The following is an 18,355-nucleotide window of genomic DNA, read 5'->3' as shown; positions in this document are numbered from 1 at the left end:
AGTGATTTTTTGCCCGCACCATTGGCAGATGACCCACGTCAGCTTTTCACTTATACAGAAAGCTTGTTGTCCACATAAGGAACAGTTGCTTAAAACCAGTAGAGGCAGCTGTTGTAGGGCTTGTTATGAAATAAAGAGAAACTTGATCATTTAATCTTCGCTTTTCTCCTCGGATGCTGTTTGCCAATGACAACTGTTCAGAGTAAAGTGGTATAAACATTGAAGTAAATATTAAAGGATTTAAGTAAACATTTCTCTATGTCCTCCTAGGATCACACTTTTTTGACAGATTGCAATGTCAAGACAGCAAGCCATGAATGATGTCCCTTTGTCTGTGATCCCATAGGTGGCTGGCACACTCTTTCTTTGTATGTGTTGTTATAGCTGCAAGAAAAATATACTCTTTAGGGCTCATAGAGTTTCTTGTACAGTCAGTACATAGCTTCAGGCTTCCAATTACATTATTTCTAGATTAATCATCCATTCAGTTAGGCCAAGTATGTATGTTCCTCCTTGAAGCCATCATAGTCTGGATAGATATACTGAAAGCTACAGTATAGAAACAGCCTGGAAAAGAGGTCAATTGCTCAATCCAGACATCATGCGCCCTTTAATGCATATAATAGCTGAAAAGTCCCTTTAAATTTACATGATGCTCCCCTTACCGATGTATGTGGGGGTTCTGCAGAATTCCCCAATGCGTTTGCCCGTAACCCCCATCTATTTTCAGTTTGGTAGATGTTTTCTGACCTCCAGTCATATTAGCAATATCAATTCAGATAGAGAAATATGGGGAAAATTAAAATAAATAAATAAATGTACACATAAATACCAAGAGTTTCATGGATTGTGGTATTTAGTACTATAGGAATTAATTGCTTAAGTGTTGCCAAGTGTCTGAATACCTGTATCAATTATTCTGTTAGAACTAGAACCTCTGTGTTAATGGAATTTGTGGCAAAGACAGCTGAACCAAGGAAGAAGTCCTTTTTGATTTGAAGTGGCTTTTGGTCATGTTTAATGTGCCGAATATTTCTTCAAAGCTTCTGTTGTCTTTGAAATGGCTTTAAGATTTGAATTGGGTTAGAAGCATCCCTTTTTACTTTCCAAGCCAACTGTGAATCAGGCTTTTAAGAGGCTGTATACAGCCATGTAAGTATCGGAGGAAGTAAAAAAACATGAAAGAAGATTAGTAGATGTTTTAGTGGGCTTTGTGTCCAGTTACTGGAAATCTAAAATGTTATATTTACATATCTTTATATGTGCTAATCAACCACATGTGAAACGTGCGGTACTGGACGGTACAGTTGAATTCGACCTTTAAGATTTCTTTCTTTGGAAAGTAACATTCATGAAAATCTATCTATCTATCCATCTATCATTTATCATTAAATACAGAAAGGCAGACGTGATCCCGTACATAGGATTATGGGAGGAATTGTAATATGACAAGCTACAGAAAGCCTAGAATGATAATAAAGGAAAACAAAAAACCCAAACTGTTCATTGTTATTTATTTTGACGTGTAAAATTAGCATCTCGGTTTAGCTGAACGGTGCAGATTTAAGACACATCTAATTAACTATAGAGGAGCTGATGTATCTTTCATGAAAAACAGTCTCTGAGGTTATTGGTCTGTTGAAGTAACAGCAAACTTCTTACTAACTGGGAGAGGCAGGAGAACAGCTTGTTGTCCAATATGCGCAATAGGAGCAGCTTCAACAAGGATTGTTGCTGGATGTCCTTTTATAATGAGATTTTATTGTAATTCTAGCGCTGTGTTCCAACATTAATGACCTACAATGACTTGTACATTCCATTTTAATTTTGCTTGGTGCAATTGTTAGAAATAATACATTTGATTCAACAGTTTTCTCACACACCCTGGTAGATCCTAATGTCTCCTCCTATTGAAGTTGAGATACCTTTTGTCCCTCAGAATTTCTGGAAGTTTTCTTGATCATCTTCTTATGACAGAGGGGAATATTTATGCTAATGTTTTTATGTGGTAAATTGTAGCTGGTACTTGGGTAGAGCCAGTTATTACGAGCCCCATTATACTTGCTATAGAAACTCCTTTCCTCATCTTGTATTTATCTTGGGGGTCTGTATTGGAGGGGGTAAAGATCTGTGCCCCTATGGCATGGTTAGCTTCCTTGTAGGGCTACTAAGTACATAATGCCCTTATATGATTGTATGTCTCAGTGTCCTATATTGCGGAACGGTGCTCCCTTTCATTCAACCTCTTTGCAGGATGCCTGAATCACAGAAGATTATATGTTGTGAATGTATGTTATGTGTATTTTTTGGCTCTACTGATTAGTGTAGAAGGTGTTAGGTGACAGGTTCTATCACATTAACAGAGGTACTAGATGTTGCAGTATATTATTATTTAACTGTATATCGTGACTTTAACATCAAAATTTCAATATTTCAATGTTGAAATATACAATAGTATTGTGGTAGCCTGAACAATAAGATGCAGAGCAAAATATTTCTCAGTACACCCTTGGTATTTAGGATGTAAAACAAAACATAGCAAACGGCATACTATATCTGGTTTGTGGCTTGGCTTGGAGATGAGGTATCACTTGTTGTCAGCAGTTATGGAATAAAATAACAAGAGGCACTAACATTCCAAATAGAATTCATTTTGCAAAAGTATGATTAAGTTGGGCCACAAAGCCAGAGACAACCACTATTGTATCATGGTCAGAAAATGGTCCATAAAAGCAGTAAATTGCCAAGGAAGCTAGTAACCCTTGGGCTAGCCTTGCCCATAACTAAGCTCTTTTATGATTTCATATCCCATCTACCCGCATAGATCTTTATCTGCTGGTCCACTGGTCCACAAGGGAAACACTTAGGAAGGGGCCTCCTGATTTTAAATAATGATGTTAAATAATAGGGCTTAACCCTCACTTGTATATGTCTGTTAGTGTGATGGATTTATCTGACTTTAGATTTTAGTTTCTAGAGTTAGCTCTGGATTTTCCACAGGTTACCCAATCATTTTATTTAAGGATCCCAGAAAATATATTTTACAATACAATATATTTACAGCAGAACCATATTGGCACATCGCCCACCTTAAAAATGAATGTGCTACTTATGAATCGGGCAGAGAATGCACACCTTTTAAATATATTTGTATTGCACGGTCATGATGGGGACACTTCCCTGTTAACAGAAATCTAACTGACTGATCTGCGATCCCGTTTATCTGTAAGAAAGATATGTGACTAATTGGATAGGAATCACATATTAGTTTCCAAATTACCTAATTTTTCAAAAATTGTCATAAAGGGGATAATAACCACTATTCCAGTTGTTTTGTGCGGAGATATGGGAGCTCTCATCTTAGAAAGTATGAAAAGCATTGTCTCACGCAGAGAACTTCTGTGTAAACAAGAGAAAGTGTTCTTTTTCCGTGGTGTCTGTTACATAAGAACACAGTTGCTATTGCTGAACTATGTGGGCGGAGGTCTCGGTGATGGAATAAACCTGACACCATTCTCTTTGTTACCCAAAATCTGGTGTGGAAACCCTTGTATATCCACAAAATTATCCGCCCAATGGATGTACCAGATAAAAAGATTGGTGTGGAAATAAACGCCTAGAGCAGCTAATGTTAGTACATTTGTCACAGTCTTTCTCCATAACGGAGCTTTTGTTTGGTGACAGTCGCCATTTAAACCAATCAATGTCAAGTGGCATACAGCAGGTGTTACAAATAAGTCAAATGCAAAGTAATATTTCAGTGAAGGCCTTGTTAATTGCCTTATAATAGTTACAATTACATAGCAATCATGCTTTATGCAAGGCATCAACAAACATCTGCAACCGGACAAGAATCTCCAAAGGCTTTTTATGGTTCCTAAATCCAGTGGGTTCAAATCATTAGGTTTCAGACCCCAAGCTGTTTAGACCTCTTTAAAACATATCACAGCAGTGAACTATGGAGGTGATGTTTATTTTTTGTAAAATATCATTTTTTCTGGTTAATTGGCAGACTTGCTGTTGTCATCATATCCATGTGAGGATACTGCATTTTGTTCATTGCTGTAACATTTTGTGGTTTACATTTTTACATGAGTTTGGTGAAAAGTAACAATAGGAATTCACTTACTTTCAGTGCAGTTTAGAGGAAGTAACCCATTGTCGAGGTGTTGCGGCATCTTGAAGGGTGTCAGACAGACTTACATTTTGTTTAGGGTGCCATGAGTCTGACTATAGATTCCAGTAGGTTGTGGTGTGGGGTTCATCTGTTGAGTTTAGTGTCTAACCCTTTTCAATAAGTGTAATTTATGGATAGTATCCTGCACACTTCTTACCTTGTGTATGTATATTTGGATATCATTTGTCATAACAGGGCTTGGATGGACTAGTCTTGCCAAACCGCACATAGTGGGCAACAGAAAAGCTTCACGTCCCTCAACTTGGTAGAGATCCAGAAGGACCAGATGTTGTGGTCAATACTGCCAGGTCATAGCTATAAAACCAATGTTATTTAACTGGTTTATTAGCATGCCTCTGGTGTTTGGCAACAAATGTTACACTTAAGTAATTGTGTGGCCAATTTGTATCCAGTTCTTGAGTCAGTGTGTTATTTATGGCTGGTCAACAATATTTCGACAGTCAGGCATTAGCCATATTGTGCATAGCAATACAGCAGTGGCCTTCAAAAGCCCTTGCTAACCAGGGCCAAAAAGGTTAGTCTGTTGTGACCTTAAAAAAAATCTACTCTGCCAATAAAAGAGGAGTACAGACTTCTACCCTTTAAGTAACAGAGATTTAAATGGCTCAGTTACATTTTAGACATTATCTTCTGCAAAGGTTGTGCCAAGGTTTATATACAATATTGTTCCTCTTGTTATTGATCACTTATTTTTTATTGTCTTCTTAAAATGACCAGTTTATTGTGAGATGTTTGTAAAATAAAAGTTTTCTAGAACTTTATTTTAAATTGTCTATAAGGAATAAAACAGATGGCCCTTCATTAGCAGTTCATTCTACAGACTTTGTCACATTCCAGTAACTCTGATGTTTCAAATATATAATAAAAAGCCTTTTACTAGTAAAACCTATATTGCTTGCAATTTTTTAAATTGTATCATTTTTAGTCTCCATTCCTGCATTCCAGAATAAGTTAATTAGGCTCTTGACAACACAGCATTCTACTGCCTTATATCTGATATTATTGGTGAAAGCATTTTAAAATTTTAATAACTCATCTGATTTTTTTAAATGCAATCAAATATTTCACCAGGGGGCTGATGACAGAAATTTTAATTTTCCATTGTAAAACCATGAAAAACTGTCAATTACAAGTCATGTAGATACTGGAACATATCACAACAAAATTTAGATTACATATTTCAAGCCTTTCCAGAAGAGTGGAAGCTGTTATCACTGCAAAGGGAGGACCAACTACATATTAATGTATATGTATTTAGAGTGTGATGTCATAAAAGCCTATATAAGTGTCCCAAAACTTTTGTCCATATAGTGTAGCTGTTAGTATGGGAAAAATTAGAACTGTAGAGGCAATATAAAGTATTCCACAGACACCTTATACATATCCTAATGATAACAGAACATGAATTATATCTGGATACCTTCTATTTTAAAAATCTTTATTTCTATTTTTTTTAAAATACATTTTAAATAATATCTGCAGTTGCAAACAGTAGTAAAAGAAGACCTAATGTTGTCAAAGAAAAAAAATGCAGCCTTTTATATAATAAATATTAAGATTTTTTCCCTTTTTTCGTGCTCTGGAGTTTATTTTTGAACCAAAAATGAAGAGCATTTTCATTGTCAGGTAGACACATTTTCTGAGAATAACACAACCAATGTTTGTCATATCGTAACTGTAACCTACTGTACAAAACACATCTAAATCTGTGTGCATTTTTATCTTGGTTTTACTCATGAACTTTTTTAGAAATATTTTAAGAAACAAAAAGCATCTGGGTGCACAATGCAAATGTGCTATTGGAGTTAAAGGTCCCTGCTGTGAAGATCTTGCAGACTAATCAGCATATGAATAAGATAATGTAACTAGGACAGCTTTGGGTGTCACTAGCATTATTACTATTATCAGTTATTTATAAATTGCACACATACTAAAGATGGAGGGAGATGACATTACTATCTTTAGTTTATAATCTAGAATAAGAGCGTGCAACCTGTCTCACAGCAGCTGACTATAGACTACCATTCCCATAAAATCCTCCTAGAAGCTCACTTTATGATAGCAGGGGCCACCCTAACTAATGGGCATATATAGATACTAAAACACAAACTCGCTCCCACACCATACACTTACAAGCATACATACATACACATTATTTCTCCTGCTTCTCTTCTTCTTCTCCGAGGTACCACTAACCCTAGGCTCACCCCTGACACAAAACACCATACGCTTATACACAAACGCATTATAACATCATATACTGACATACACCTACACACTCTAACACCACACAGTAGCAGACACAACATGCTCATATGCTTACAAACACGTACAGTAACACACACATGCTAACACCATACGATAATGCACAGACATGCTAATCCTATACGCCAATACACACTCTAACACTATATGTGGATATACACACTTATGCTAATGACATAAAGTAACACACATACCATACACTCATATTCAAATATACTAACCCACACCCACTGATTCTAACGCTATACATATATATATATATATATATATATATATATATATATATATATACAGTATTTGCTTGACTATAACATGACCCTGATTATAGCCTGATGACCCTCACATTTTAGATTTTAAGGAAAGAAAAATAATAGAAATTTAAACCACTGTTTTTACTTTTGTTGCTCTCACACTCTTACTCTTAGGTCTGGATAAAAGATGACCTTGATTATAAATCAATTATAACACACACACACTGACTCTAACACAACAGTACACATACACACACACACACACTGTACTCTCCCTTCCTCTACTTCACTGAGTCCTGTCCCCAACTTGTTCAGTTACAGGTCTCTGGTAACATAAGATAAAACAGTAACATATATTTGAGCCAAATAAACAATATTAAGTAGTATTAAATATATTACCTAGTGGGGAGCAGGGTGAATTGTTTTTTGCGGGGCCCCCATCAAGGAGAAATGCTGATTAAGCGAGAACTCTGCATTTTCTCCCTCCATCATGTGTGGTCCTTTAACCTCAAAACATTATCATTGATCAAATCACAATGACTGTTAACTTAATTGGAATTAATGACTAAAAGCAGCCACTGCACATTAATATATACTGCTGCATTTGTTTCCAGATGGGTGAAAGCTGTTGTAAGTTATATTAGATGCTTATGCTTAACATCCAGATGGTGTCTTAACAAAACAAGTTTAACTTGTTCAGTTTGAGCATTACTGTATTCAATGTATCAACATATACTAATTTGTTTAATATACAACTAAACTCAATTAAATGTATTGTTCTTTCTAGCTGGCTGGTTAATTGAACATGATGGCTAAAGCATTTTGTGGCTTTGGCCTGTTCCCACTGATTGTCTACCAATGGCTTGGGATGGCGGCATCTCTGAATCTAGAGGACCCAAATGTGTGCAGTCACTGGGAAAGGTAGGAATTCTGACAACATACATCAAATCTTTGTGTTATATACAAAATACCGTGGGAAATTAACATTATTATAAAAAATAAAGTTCCCCCTGTTCATACTTTCACATTTTGTTTTTATAATGGCTAGCTTTAAAGCCATCTACTAAATAAAAGTTAAAGTTAGCACATAAAAAAACAAACACAATTGTCCCACCCATAAATAACGTATGGAAATGGTCTCTGAGTTCCCACCTGTTTAGCACATTCCCTTGGTTTGATGTGAGTGACAATGTGAGTAAATACAAACATGTGTTAGGTCATCGTTTCCCTGTACTCTATCCATTGCCAGTGGTCAGGTTGAACTTTATTACCTGTGGGAACATAACACTTGTTTCAAGTTCTACAATCTATAAAATAATATTTACTGTCAAAATCTGTATTATATTATTTTCAAGTGGGCGGTTGTCTGCAAAACCTCGTGAAACCGTGAAAAATTGAAAAGAAAATACAAATGATCTGCACAGTTGGTGAAATCTTCAGGCTGAATGGCAACAGAGAGAATTAACAACAAAATTTGGGACATAAGACAATGAAATATTTTTCTGTGGAGAAATACTATGCCCTAAATTTATTGATCCAAAACTGGGTGCAAAGTGCTCATGTCATGTGCATATCAGAGTCCATTTTGCAAAGACTCCAATGCATTTTACTGCATGCAGATCAGTGCAGGTGTTCTTTAGCTACTAGAATTAGAATATTAGACTTCTGTTTTATGTAACTCCTCCCCCAGCTGCTTCTACTGAGAGCAGAGAGCATGTGTGTGGGTTCACTTTTTGCACATGCTCAGTAGAACATACATTCTAGTCAATGGGAGCTAAGCTCCCATTGAAATCAATGGAAGTATAAGCAGCCAATCACATGTATGTTATCTAAACTCTGATGTATAGCTAGCATGCATGGCACTATTATTATTATTATTATTATTATTATTATTATTACTATTATTATTATTATGTTTTATTTATATAGTGCCAACAAGAATTGGCTACTCATTTTAATGGGAGGTCTTTCCTCTTTTTTCTATGACATATTTTTTACACTCTTAATCTGAACAAGAATTGTGCTTAAGCTCAACAGAAAACCATGAGAAATAATCAGCAGAGCTTTTCTACGTCTTACTCCATTTTTTTTTCTAAACACACAAGGCTTTTATCCATAGATGCCTGTATACAGACAGGAAAAAGATCACTGCACGTCAACTGTGAACATATTTAGCTAATGTTTTCCCATTATGTTTTCTCAGCTATTCTGTCACAGTACAGGAATCCTATGCACACCCGTTTGACCAGATCTACTACACCAGCTGCACAGATATATTGAATTGGTTTAAATGCACCAGACACAGGTGAGTTTGATTAATTGGGTAATTGGGTAATTAAATTGAAATACACGGATGAGGCACAGAAAATGCCATTTTCCCACATACAGAAGACCTGTTTGCCATTTCTATGTCAATCATAGAAGCCTCTTGGAAATTGCAGTCCACTAAATTAGTTTGTTTTGTTATAAATAAGGCTAACAGCCAACTTTTATGTTGAGCGTAAAACTAGAGGATAGGTCGTATCCACCAAATCAAAACTGAAGCAAATTTTATAAAAATGTATGCATTTTAAACTTCTGTCAAAAAGCATTCTTAATTTTTGCCAAAAGTATTCTACATTTTGCATTATTGTTAAAAAAATGCTCCATCTTTGACCTGATAAATGTGAGACTAGACTTTAATAATGTATTGCTGTGTTAGTAATGTTTTAGTTAATCGATATAGGCTATTTTAGTTACCCCTGAGCCCACACACTCAGTTAACAAAAGTTTTAAGTGTGCTGACCAGCAATTCTGCCGGTAATTACAATTTGTCACTTCTATAACCCCTTCAATCCCAGGGGTTTTTGGTACCTCAAAGCCCGGAGAAATTTTGCCATTTTTGGGGTATGTCGGTTCAGCGATGATTCTCTTTTCCTGTGAATAGTGTACCCATGTAAACTATATATTGTTTTTTCAAGGAGAGATAGAGCTTTCTTTTGATACCATAGTTGGATGATTAGCTGAAAATTTAGAATTAGAAATTTAGTAAAAACTAGCAAAAATTTGAAAAAAACATCTAAGTTTTTTTTCATTTTCCCTCTGAATCCTCACAAAATTAGGTAAAGAGACAGAAAATTCCATCCAGATTTATCAATTTAGGTGTCCTGATTTCAGAAATACCTAATTTATATAGATTTTCCATATTTTCCCAGCACATATAGGCAACATACTATAAGGTGTACATTACTTTATACAAAGCCGTAAAATTTTTACATTAGGTATGATGGGACTGCAACTCTAATTTTAAACAAATAAAACAAAAACACCCACAAAGGTATATATTTCTGTAAAGCAGAAAACCCAGGCTATCCTATCAGGGGTATTTGGGCATTCTACATGCAGGTATTTGGCCACCAATCACTGTCAAAGGTGGCCACAAAAATTAGTTCCTGTGCTTTTTTCAACAACGCGTCTTAGTATTTTGTAGTATTCTTAGGATTTTTTGTACAGGGTATGTGTTACGGCAGAGAAATCTATCCTAAATTGTTCAGCCGCCTCTCCTGATTACGGAAATACCCCACATGCCTAGTTTTTTGTGGTTTTCTGGACATTACAGGGCATAAGTTGTAACGTGCCGGCATACTGGATCACTGATTATGGAACTAGCCAACACGCATAGGTTTTATTATGCATATGGTTATTTATGGTTTTTTTTTAAGTTGCAGGGAAAAAAACTTATGGAATTGTGCCAATTGAAAATGCCCCCCTGTGGCTCACCCTAACACAAAAAAAAAAAAGAAGTATAACGGAAATGTAATAATCTACCTTGGTGTGGTAGATCATGAAGTACTCATCGATGCAGAGGCCTGGCAAAGAGGGACAGGAAGGGCAGTGGTACCTGGAGTCCTTCCTAATACCCTTTTTGTAACAGACTCTGCATCTTTTCTGAGGCTTCTGTTTGGCACCAGTGGTGGGGATTGTAGAAGGAAAATGCCTGCCGGTAAGACGCAGGACATTCTCATCCTGCACATTAGGGATTGGCTGCTCAAAGAGGATATCCCTCAGGATTTTGAGCTGGAACTCTAGGAAGGTGTAGATCTTCCCAGTGGCACATTTCTTGTACAACACATATGTGTTGTACATGGAAACCTGGGTGAGGTAAATGGCCACCTTTTTGTACCAGGTCTTGGTCTTACGCAGCACCAGGTACGGCTGCAGACACTGGTCAGAAAGATCTACACCCCCCATGTTCTTGTTGTAATCGGTGATGCACTGAGGCTTGAGCCCCTGAGCATCACCTTCCCCACGTACACTGACAGGTACCAACTTCTCGTTGTGTATAGTGGAGAGGATATACACATCCTTCCTGTCAGTGTACCTGAGGGCCAACAGCTCCTGACTGCGCAGAGCACTGGTAGTGCCGCGCCTCTGCTTTGGGTATGTAAGGTTTTTAGGATAACCCTTGCGGGTTGGCCTAACAGTGCCACATGCCGGGGTCTGCTGTAAAAATAAAAAATGAAACAAATCTGGGCTGGTGTAAAAGTTATCCAGCCAGAGGTGGTAGCCCTTATTCAAATAGGGGGACAGCAGGTCCCACACTATCTTCCCACTAGTACCCACAGATTGTGGGCAGCCAGGGGGATCAAGGTGACTGTCCTTCTCTTCGTAGATTCTGAAGGAAACAGTATATCCCGTCCCACTCTCGCAAAGTTTATATAACTTTACACCGTACCTCGAGCGCTTGGACGGGATATACTGTATGAAGTTCAGTCTACCCTTGAATAGGACCAGGGACTCGTCTATAGCCACATTTTTATCGGGGGTATACATTTCAGGGAATTTACTTGAAAAATAATTAATAATGGGCCTCAATTTATATAAACGGTCAAATTGGGGGTGCTCTCTAGGGGGGCATTGGGAATTGTCACTAAAATGTAAAAATTTTAGGAGCCCAAAGTACCTGTTCCGGGGCATTATTTGGGAAAAAGCAGGGGTGGATATTATGGGATCTGTGCTCCAATATGATCGTATAGTGGGCTTTTTCACAATGCCCATCATAAGGGTCAGGGCCCAAAATTTTCTAATTTCATGGGAGTCAGTGGGGTACCAGGTCTGGCTTCTGTCTCCTTGGTCAGCTGCCTGACTCTGGGCTGCATAGATGTTTGTTTGAGCTGCTAGCAGCTCAAAAAGCTCGGGGGCAAACATTAAATTGAAAAATTACTTTGGCTCACTAGCATCAATGTCACATCTGATGCCAGGAGTCCCAGTAAAAGCAGGGATTACTGGGTCTATCATATTTGGGGGCACCCAATTATATTTAGAGTCAGGCTCTCCACGCCTGGCTTTAGCAGATGGACCCTGGCCATCATCTTCTTCCTCTGACTCGTCATTATCTGACGCACAGCTAGATTCATCAGATATTGGATCAATATCTGATGCAGTCACAGTGGCATCGACGTCTGACGCAGTCAGAGTGGCTTCGTCATCAGACTGAGTGAGGAAGTCATAAGCCTCCTCAGCGCTGAAGACACGTTGCGCCATTGTACACGACACCTACCTACCCAATTTCTAAAACACTACACTATCCCCAATTCCCTCTAACCACCCACCAAACTAAACCCAATTTTTTTATTTTTTTTTTGAGGATTGTGGGGAGGAAAGGGTGGGTTGATTTTGGGTAAGACAGGTATTTGGGGGTTTATATATGATGTGGTTTTGCACTAAACACTGCAGCTCTGAAGGTTGATCTCTCTCTCTCTCTCCTATCACAATAATGGAGGAGAGAGGAAGAGCATCTGCAGTAACAGTCACACGATCATGTGACATTACTGCCGGATGTGTGGCACTGGGGGACTGCCCCGGATGTGGGGCAGTCCCCCAAGGCTAATGACACACTGGAGGGAATGTATCTGTAATAGTTTACCGGCATTCGTGCCGGTAACTGTTACAGCTCCCTCATCGGAGTGATCGGGTAGCCCAGCAGGGTCTAGACAGACCCTGCAGGGATACCCTGTCCTCCCGTGAGCTACCAGGTCACGTCAGTAGTGACGTGACCCGGAAGGGAAAGCGCGATCGCGCATTTCCAACTGTAACAGTTTACCGGCATTCGTGCCGGAAACTGTTACAGCTCCCTCATCGGAGTGATCGAGTAGCCCAGCAGGGTCTAGACAGACCCTGCAGGGATACCCGATCCTCCCGTGAACTTCCAGGTGACGTCAGTAGTGACATTTCTATCTGTAACAGTTTTGCGGCTTCGCGCCGGAAGCTGTTACAGGAGATCAGGCAGCAGAAACCAGCGACGCAGGCTTCTGCTGCCAGGGGGGAGTCCAGGCTGTCAAACGACAGCCTGGTCTCCCGTGCAGCGGCAGGGATGTGTCCCTGACGCTGCACGAAGGGCTAGACGTACCGGTACCTCCATAGGGGTTTCTTAGTGGGCGTTTTTTGGACGTCTATAGGGGATTGAAGGGGTTAAAAGGTAGCCCCCAGTATTTTTTTTTGTTATTATTATTATTATTACATGTAACACATTATAATGAGTTTAAAAAATATATTTTAGTGTTTTCTGTTTTAAAGCAGTATAATGACTGCATATTAGCTGTTTGTATGTGTTCTAGCTCTGTTATATTAGCCCACATAAAAAGCTTGCTCAGTGTTGTGTTTCAGCAGAAAGTCATCCAAAATATCACATGACTGACAACAATGGCAGCCTCCAGGTCTGCAGATAAAGGAAGTTTTTAGAACAAAAATAAAGGAAAACGAGTGTTCTTCACACATAATCTACATTACTGTATACCATACTGTATACCACCTGCTGGATATGCACAGCCGCATTCTACATGAGCATAAAAAAGCCATCCAGCCCTGTTGCTAAATAATTAAAGCATTGCCACCGAATGACATGACTGATATCTCCTTTAGGATATAACTATTTGACTACATATATGTATATATGAGTTTTATTAAAACTATGAAAACTGAGAACACATTGTAGTGGTTTTAAAAATATTGCATTTTGTGATTATTGTGTAATAAGCACAAAAATACTTCTGTTTTTATTGTACAGAATCAGTTATCGTACAGCATACAGACGTGGAGAAAAAACTATGTATCGGCGAAAGTCTCAGTGTTGTCCTGGGTTTTATGAAAGCAGAGAGATGTGTGTTCGTAAGTACAATTTTCCATTTATATATATATATTTCATTTTGTAAATAACTCCTAAATTTAAACATTATGATTTTCTTGCTTATATAAGAATCACAACCTGCAGTAATAACAATAATATAGCATTAGTTCAAAGTCTTTATATTATAGATTAAATCTGTTCAAAGTTGAAACCATGTGTTTGACCATTTCTCGATAATTGCAGGTGCAAATTCCTAGGTATTTATAATCCAGAAAAAGTTTTTGTTTTTTTTAAAACAGATAAAAAATACCTTTTCTTTTTTTTAAATGTGTTTTCGAGGGGGGGGGGGGTTGCATATTAGCCATGTTTATGTGCCGTGGATCTGCTGCCTTAGCCCTTTATTAATTTTACTGTATGTCTTGGAATTCTTAACAATTTCTTAAATTCCTTTTGTTCTCACACAAAAAAAAATAGATTAAAAAAACTGAATTCAAATCTTCAGATACAAAATCTTGCTCCACCTGCATTGTGTCCAACTTGATAATGTTCCCTAATGAAAACCCTATGTACTCTGCCCTGTGATGGTTATATAATGAGTTATAGGTTATTTACCTTTTAAGGAAGACTATATACTTTACCAATAGCAACAGTATAAAGAATGATGAATCATGTCAAAGTAGTAAAAAGAATTAACGTGTTAGGTTTCATTGCTAATGAGCATAACGTCTGTGGTCTGGAAGAGGTTCTGTTAGTTTCAGCAATTTACAGTGGTTATTACTGCCCATTAGTGCCAGTGGGTGAGGCACCGTACTGTGGTTATTGGTTTTGTTTTCTGGTTTCCTTGAAACACGCAATGACTCATTGACTACATGTTTCTTCCAAATTTCATGGGTTTGGCTCTTGATTTAAAATCTTGGTTTTAAAGAGGGACTCAAGTGTCCCATGCAGCCTCCCCAATGAGGAATGTTGCAGACAGCGCAAGATGTATTCAGCTGAACACATCTACCACAATCTAGTAGTTGGGGACAGGACAGAGAATGAGACAAGTGCATATTGGAGGATTCTGCATTAAAATGTATATAATGGCTGGGGTGTCCCTTTAAATTAATAAACAAGGGTGATGGGTACTAGCAAGAATCATCATTTAATGTTGGAAATGCTCTGGAGAACTTAGAAGACTCATATGGACCACTGGACCATATGATTCTTGAATATCCTTTGTTGTATACCCCTGATTTATCATAAGTAGCATGTGTTGCTTTGAACAATCAGTTATTTAATTATAATAAATTATTTTACCAAAGACATATTTATGACATGTTATATTTGGAAGATTTATATCTGCCATATTAACAAATGCAAAGCTCCATTTCTGTTTTAGCGCTCTAGTAATCGTCTACTTACCTAGCCGAGTTTTTGTTTTTGTTTTGGACAAGTTCTGCTAAATAAATCCCTAGCCAACAAAAACCTCTCCATTTGTTCTTCTAGGAAGTCCTTCCTGCTATGTTTTGTTAGTAAAGGCACATATAATTTTAGTGGCTTAGTGGCCCATGTTGAACTCTGTATCTCTTACTAGCTTTCCCACTACTCCACTACACTACCTGCTCACTGCTAAAAATCCCAAGTCCCTATCTTCTGATGTTGTTGTCAGCAGAGTAAATACCATTAATTCCGCAAATTTCTTTACATCATTTGCCATTGCTTGGTTAAAAAAAACCCCAAAACACAGTTTTTGGTTTAAACACAGCTACTTACTTAAAAACCTTGAGTACCGTATATATGGGCCCAACTAATACATTTTTTTGAAGAATATGGTGTGATTGACAAGGACAGATGTCCTGAGAAAGTAATCCTTAAAAAGGTCTAATCTGCCAGTATCCAGACAGAATTTATTCAGACAAAGCTTAATATGTCAGTCTAGAAAACATTTACTTAGCAGTTCTATAAAATGGTCACATTCAATTGCAAAAGAAAATCCGTAACTTGATATTTTTGTAATTATAGCTAGTATGTATTTGTTTGATGTGTATTATTTACTATAGCTATACATTTTCTATTAAAGATTATATGTGTTATTAATATGACTTACATTTTGTATAGAAATATTATTTTTGTGTTAGCAAATCTGATTTAATTCACAATATAATTTAGGAAAATACTTTAGTAGATTTAATCCATATAATAAATCCACAGGGGGTATGTCTTGGATCGGCAGAGAAGTTATATAAATTCCTAATGTTTTTTAAGCTGACGTTTACCTTTTTATACAACTGATAAAAATGGTTTAGGATAATTATAAAAAATTATAATAGTCCCCACTATATCTACCACAACTCAGAAGGCTTTGTAGGTATGACAGGAGTCTTGCAAGGGCAAAATAGATGAAAAATTGGGTGAGATTAGGGGGTTATAACCAAGTTCCTTTTCCTTCGCATGTCCATGAAAATGCTGTACTCTAAGAGTCCTTATTGGGAAACTACTTTCCAGGAGGTGGTGGGGAAAATTGCAGAACATGAAGAAATAGATGGGGAGAAGCGGCAAACTTCCTATGTATGTGAACAAAAGGGGTAGAGGAGACAGCCTAGAGGATTGAAATGACGGACAAACTGGGTTATATATCAAATACCATGATGATGTTAGGGGAATAAGAAGAAATCACAAGCCAGGAATGCATATAAAATACAGCAGTTTAGGTACAAAGTTGCATAATATAATCTCCATGGCAGACAATTTATATATCCAACTTTTTAAATTTAATTAATGAGCTGTGATTAGGTAAGTCTCATAATAAATGAGATGTTTAAGCACCAGTCTCAGTCTGTCTCTAACCAGCTGTTGCTTCATAACCCTTCTCCAGGCTGATGTTGGCAGCTAATACACAATATGTTACATAGATAGAATAGGACTTTGTCAGCATTTTTTCAGACATTGTAATAGTAACAGACAAGCAAAGGATTAACCCTTGAGAGTTAGATGAGGCAAATCACTCCTCTTAATGTGGTGATCAAAATTTCCAGCTCCAATTTCAGAGCAAATTCTCAGTAAATGTTTCTTCAATCTGACTGTGGCATTGTTAATAATATGGCATACGCAGCTGTTCAAACACAACGCTTCACGCTTTGTTAGGTTCTTAATCTAGGAGATGAGGATAAAAAAAGGATCTGTTTTAGTATATAGTTTTCTGTAAACCTATAAATGGATATATTTTATAAGGTTCTATCTCCAAATGCTCCTAAAGATTACTATGGAAGTACTGATAATACAACAAATAGACAGGGACAGAATGAACCACCCCTCTGCCCGGCATTTACATTTACTGTATATTGTATTTGTATATATTTTGTTTTGTCCACAGTTATATCTATAATATAATAAATTGGATGCATGGGAATTTAATAAAAGCTGATTCCTCAGGCTTATCTCTTGAATTTAAACTGCCACTTAAACACCATTGTAGCAGTTTGGGTTTGATATCATAAGATATTAGTTTAATACATCTTGTAGGACACATTGGTCAACCTCACTTCAATTAGTACATCTTTTTACCAAGTCATCCGTCCTTTCCGAAGTAATCAGTATCAGCTGCGTATCAGTCTGTAGGTTTGCCTTCCATAGTGTAAGGACTGAAGACATGACCTCATGACTATGGAGTGGGAGGACATTTTTCCTGCTGTAAAGACTCAAACCTTAATCAGTCCTTGGTCTCGTCTTCGATTTAGGATAGCTGTATGTCTATCCCTGTAGTAGTCTCCACTACTTCTGGTAAACCTGTTCCACTTTATCTTACTACCTTCCCTTACTACATCCCTTACGTTACATCTAAGCTTCCGACCCTCTAGTTTTAGATTGTGACAATAAGGAATAGGACAATAAATTACATATTTTCCTTATCCTATTTTCCATTCCAGCTTTCTCATAATATGGTTTCTAGCACCATAATTAAATAGACTCTGTTAATTATTGTACAATACTATAAATGGGGTAAACGGATACAATACTTTCCAAATCACACAGACATATAATATAGCTGCAGTTGTTGCATACTTGTGTTCTTAAAGGTGCTATTTTGCTCATTCTGATGAACAGTAACAATTTTATAATAACATGCAGCATTCATGGTACTGCCAAGTGTCCAAACACTTCCAGAAATAATTCTTTAATCAAAATCCAACTTTGTCTCATTCATAATTTTTCAGGGAATGCTCAATTGTGATATGATAGAAATCAGGCACTGATAGGTTGTTGTCATATAAAGTGGAAAGAAAAGCTCAATTAGTGTTTCGTATAAATGGAGCAGAACCTTTAAACACATTCAGTTAAATATTTGTGTTTATTTTTCCAGTAATTCAATTTTCCTGTTTTCTTGTATTGAATAATCCATTATTACATGACAAAACACTGTGTTGACAAATGTACCATGCCAAATCCTGCAGAGATTTCCAGCCAGTTCTTGGTGTTCTTCAAGGAAATTTGCTAGACCAAGAAATGAAGTGTAGGACGTGGCCAGTATATCACAGTGCTTGATATTCATGTTGA

The 18,355-nt window shown here is 37.2% G+C and overlaps 1 protein-coding gene across 2 annotated transcripts in view; it reads left to right on the top strand.

Moving 5' to 3' along the window:
• Positions 1-7,552: 7,552 nt before the first annotated feature.
• Positions 7,553-18,355, top strand: part of LOC149302940 (multiple epidermal growth factor-like domains protein 10) — a 43,240-nt gene continuing 32,437 nt past the window's right edge. The window contains exons 1-3 of one of the 2 annotated variants that reach the window (XM_089481697.1): positions 7,553-7,635; positions 8,918-9,019; positions 13,760-13,860. In XM_089481697.1, coding sequence (XP_089337823.1) covers positions 7,583-7,635; positions 8,918-9,019; positions 13,760-13,860 — 256 coding nt within the window. In that variant the 5' untranslated portion in view covers positions 7,553-7,582. The remainder of the gene's footprint in view (positions 7,636-8,917; positions 9,020-13,759; positions 13,861-18,355) is intronic. The other variant, XM_089481696.1, reaches the window with a different exon arrangement.

This window comes from Sceloporus occidentalis, unplaced genomic scaffold (assembly GCF_023333645.1).
Source record: "Sceloporus occidentalis isolate IW3139 unplaced genomic scaffold, rSceOcc1.0.p SCAF_16, whole genome shotgun sequence".
In the NCBI taxonomy this organism is placed as follows: Eukaryota; Metazoa; Chordata; class Lepidosauria; order Squamata; family Phrynosomatidae; genus Sceloporus; species Sceloporus occidentalis.
Note: the sequence above shows the minus strand (reverse complement) of the source record. Positions and strands in the feature narration are given on the sequence as shown.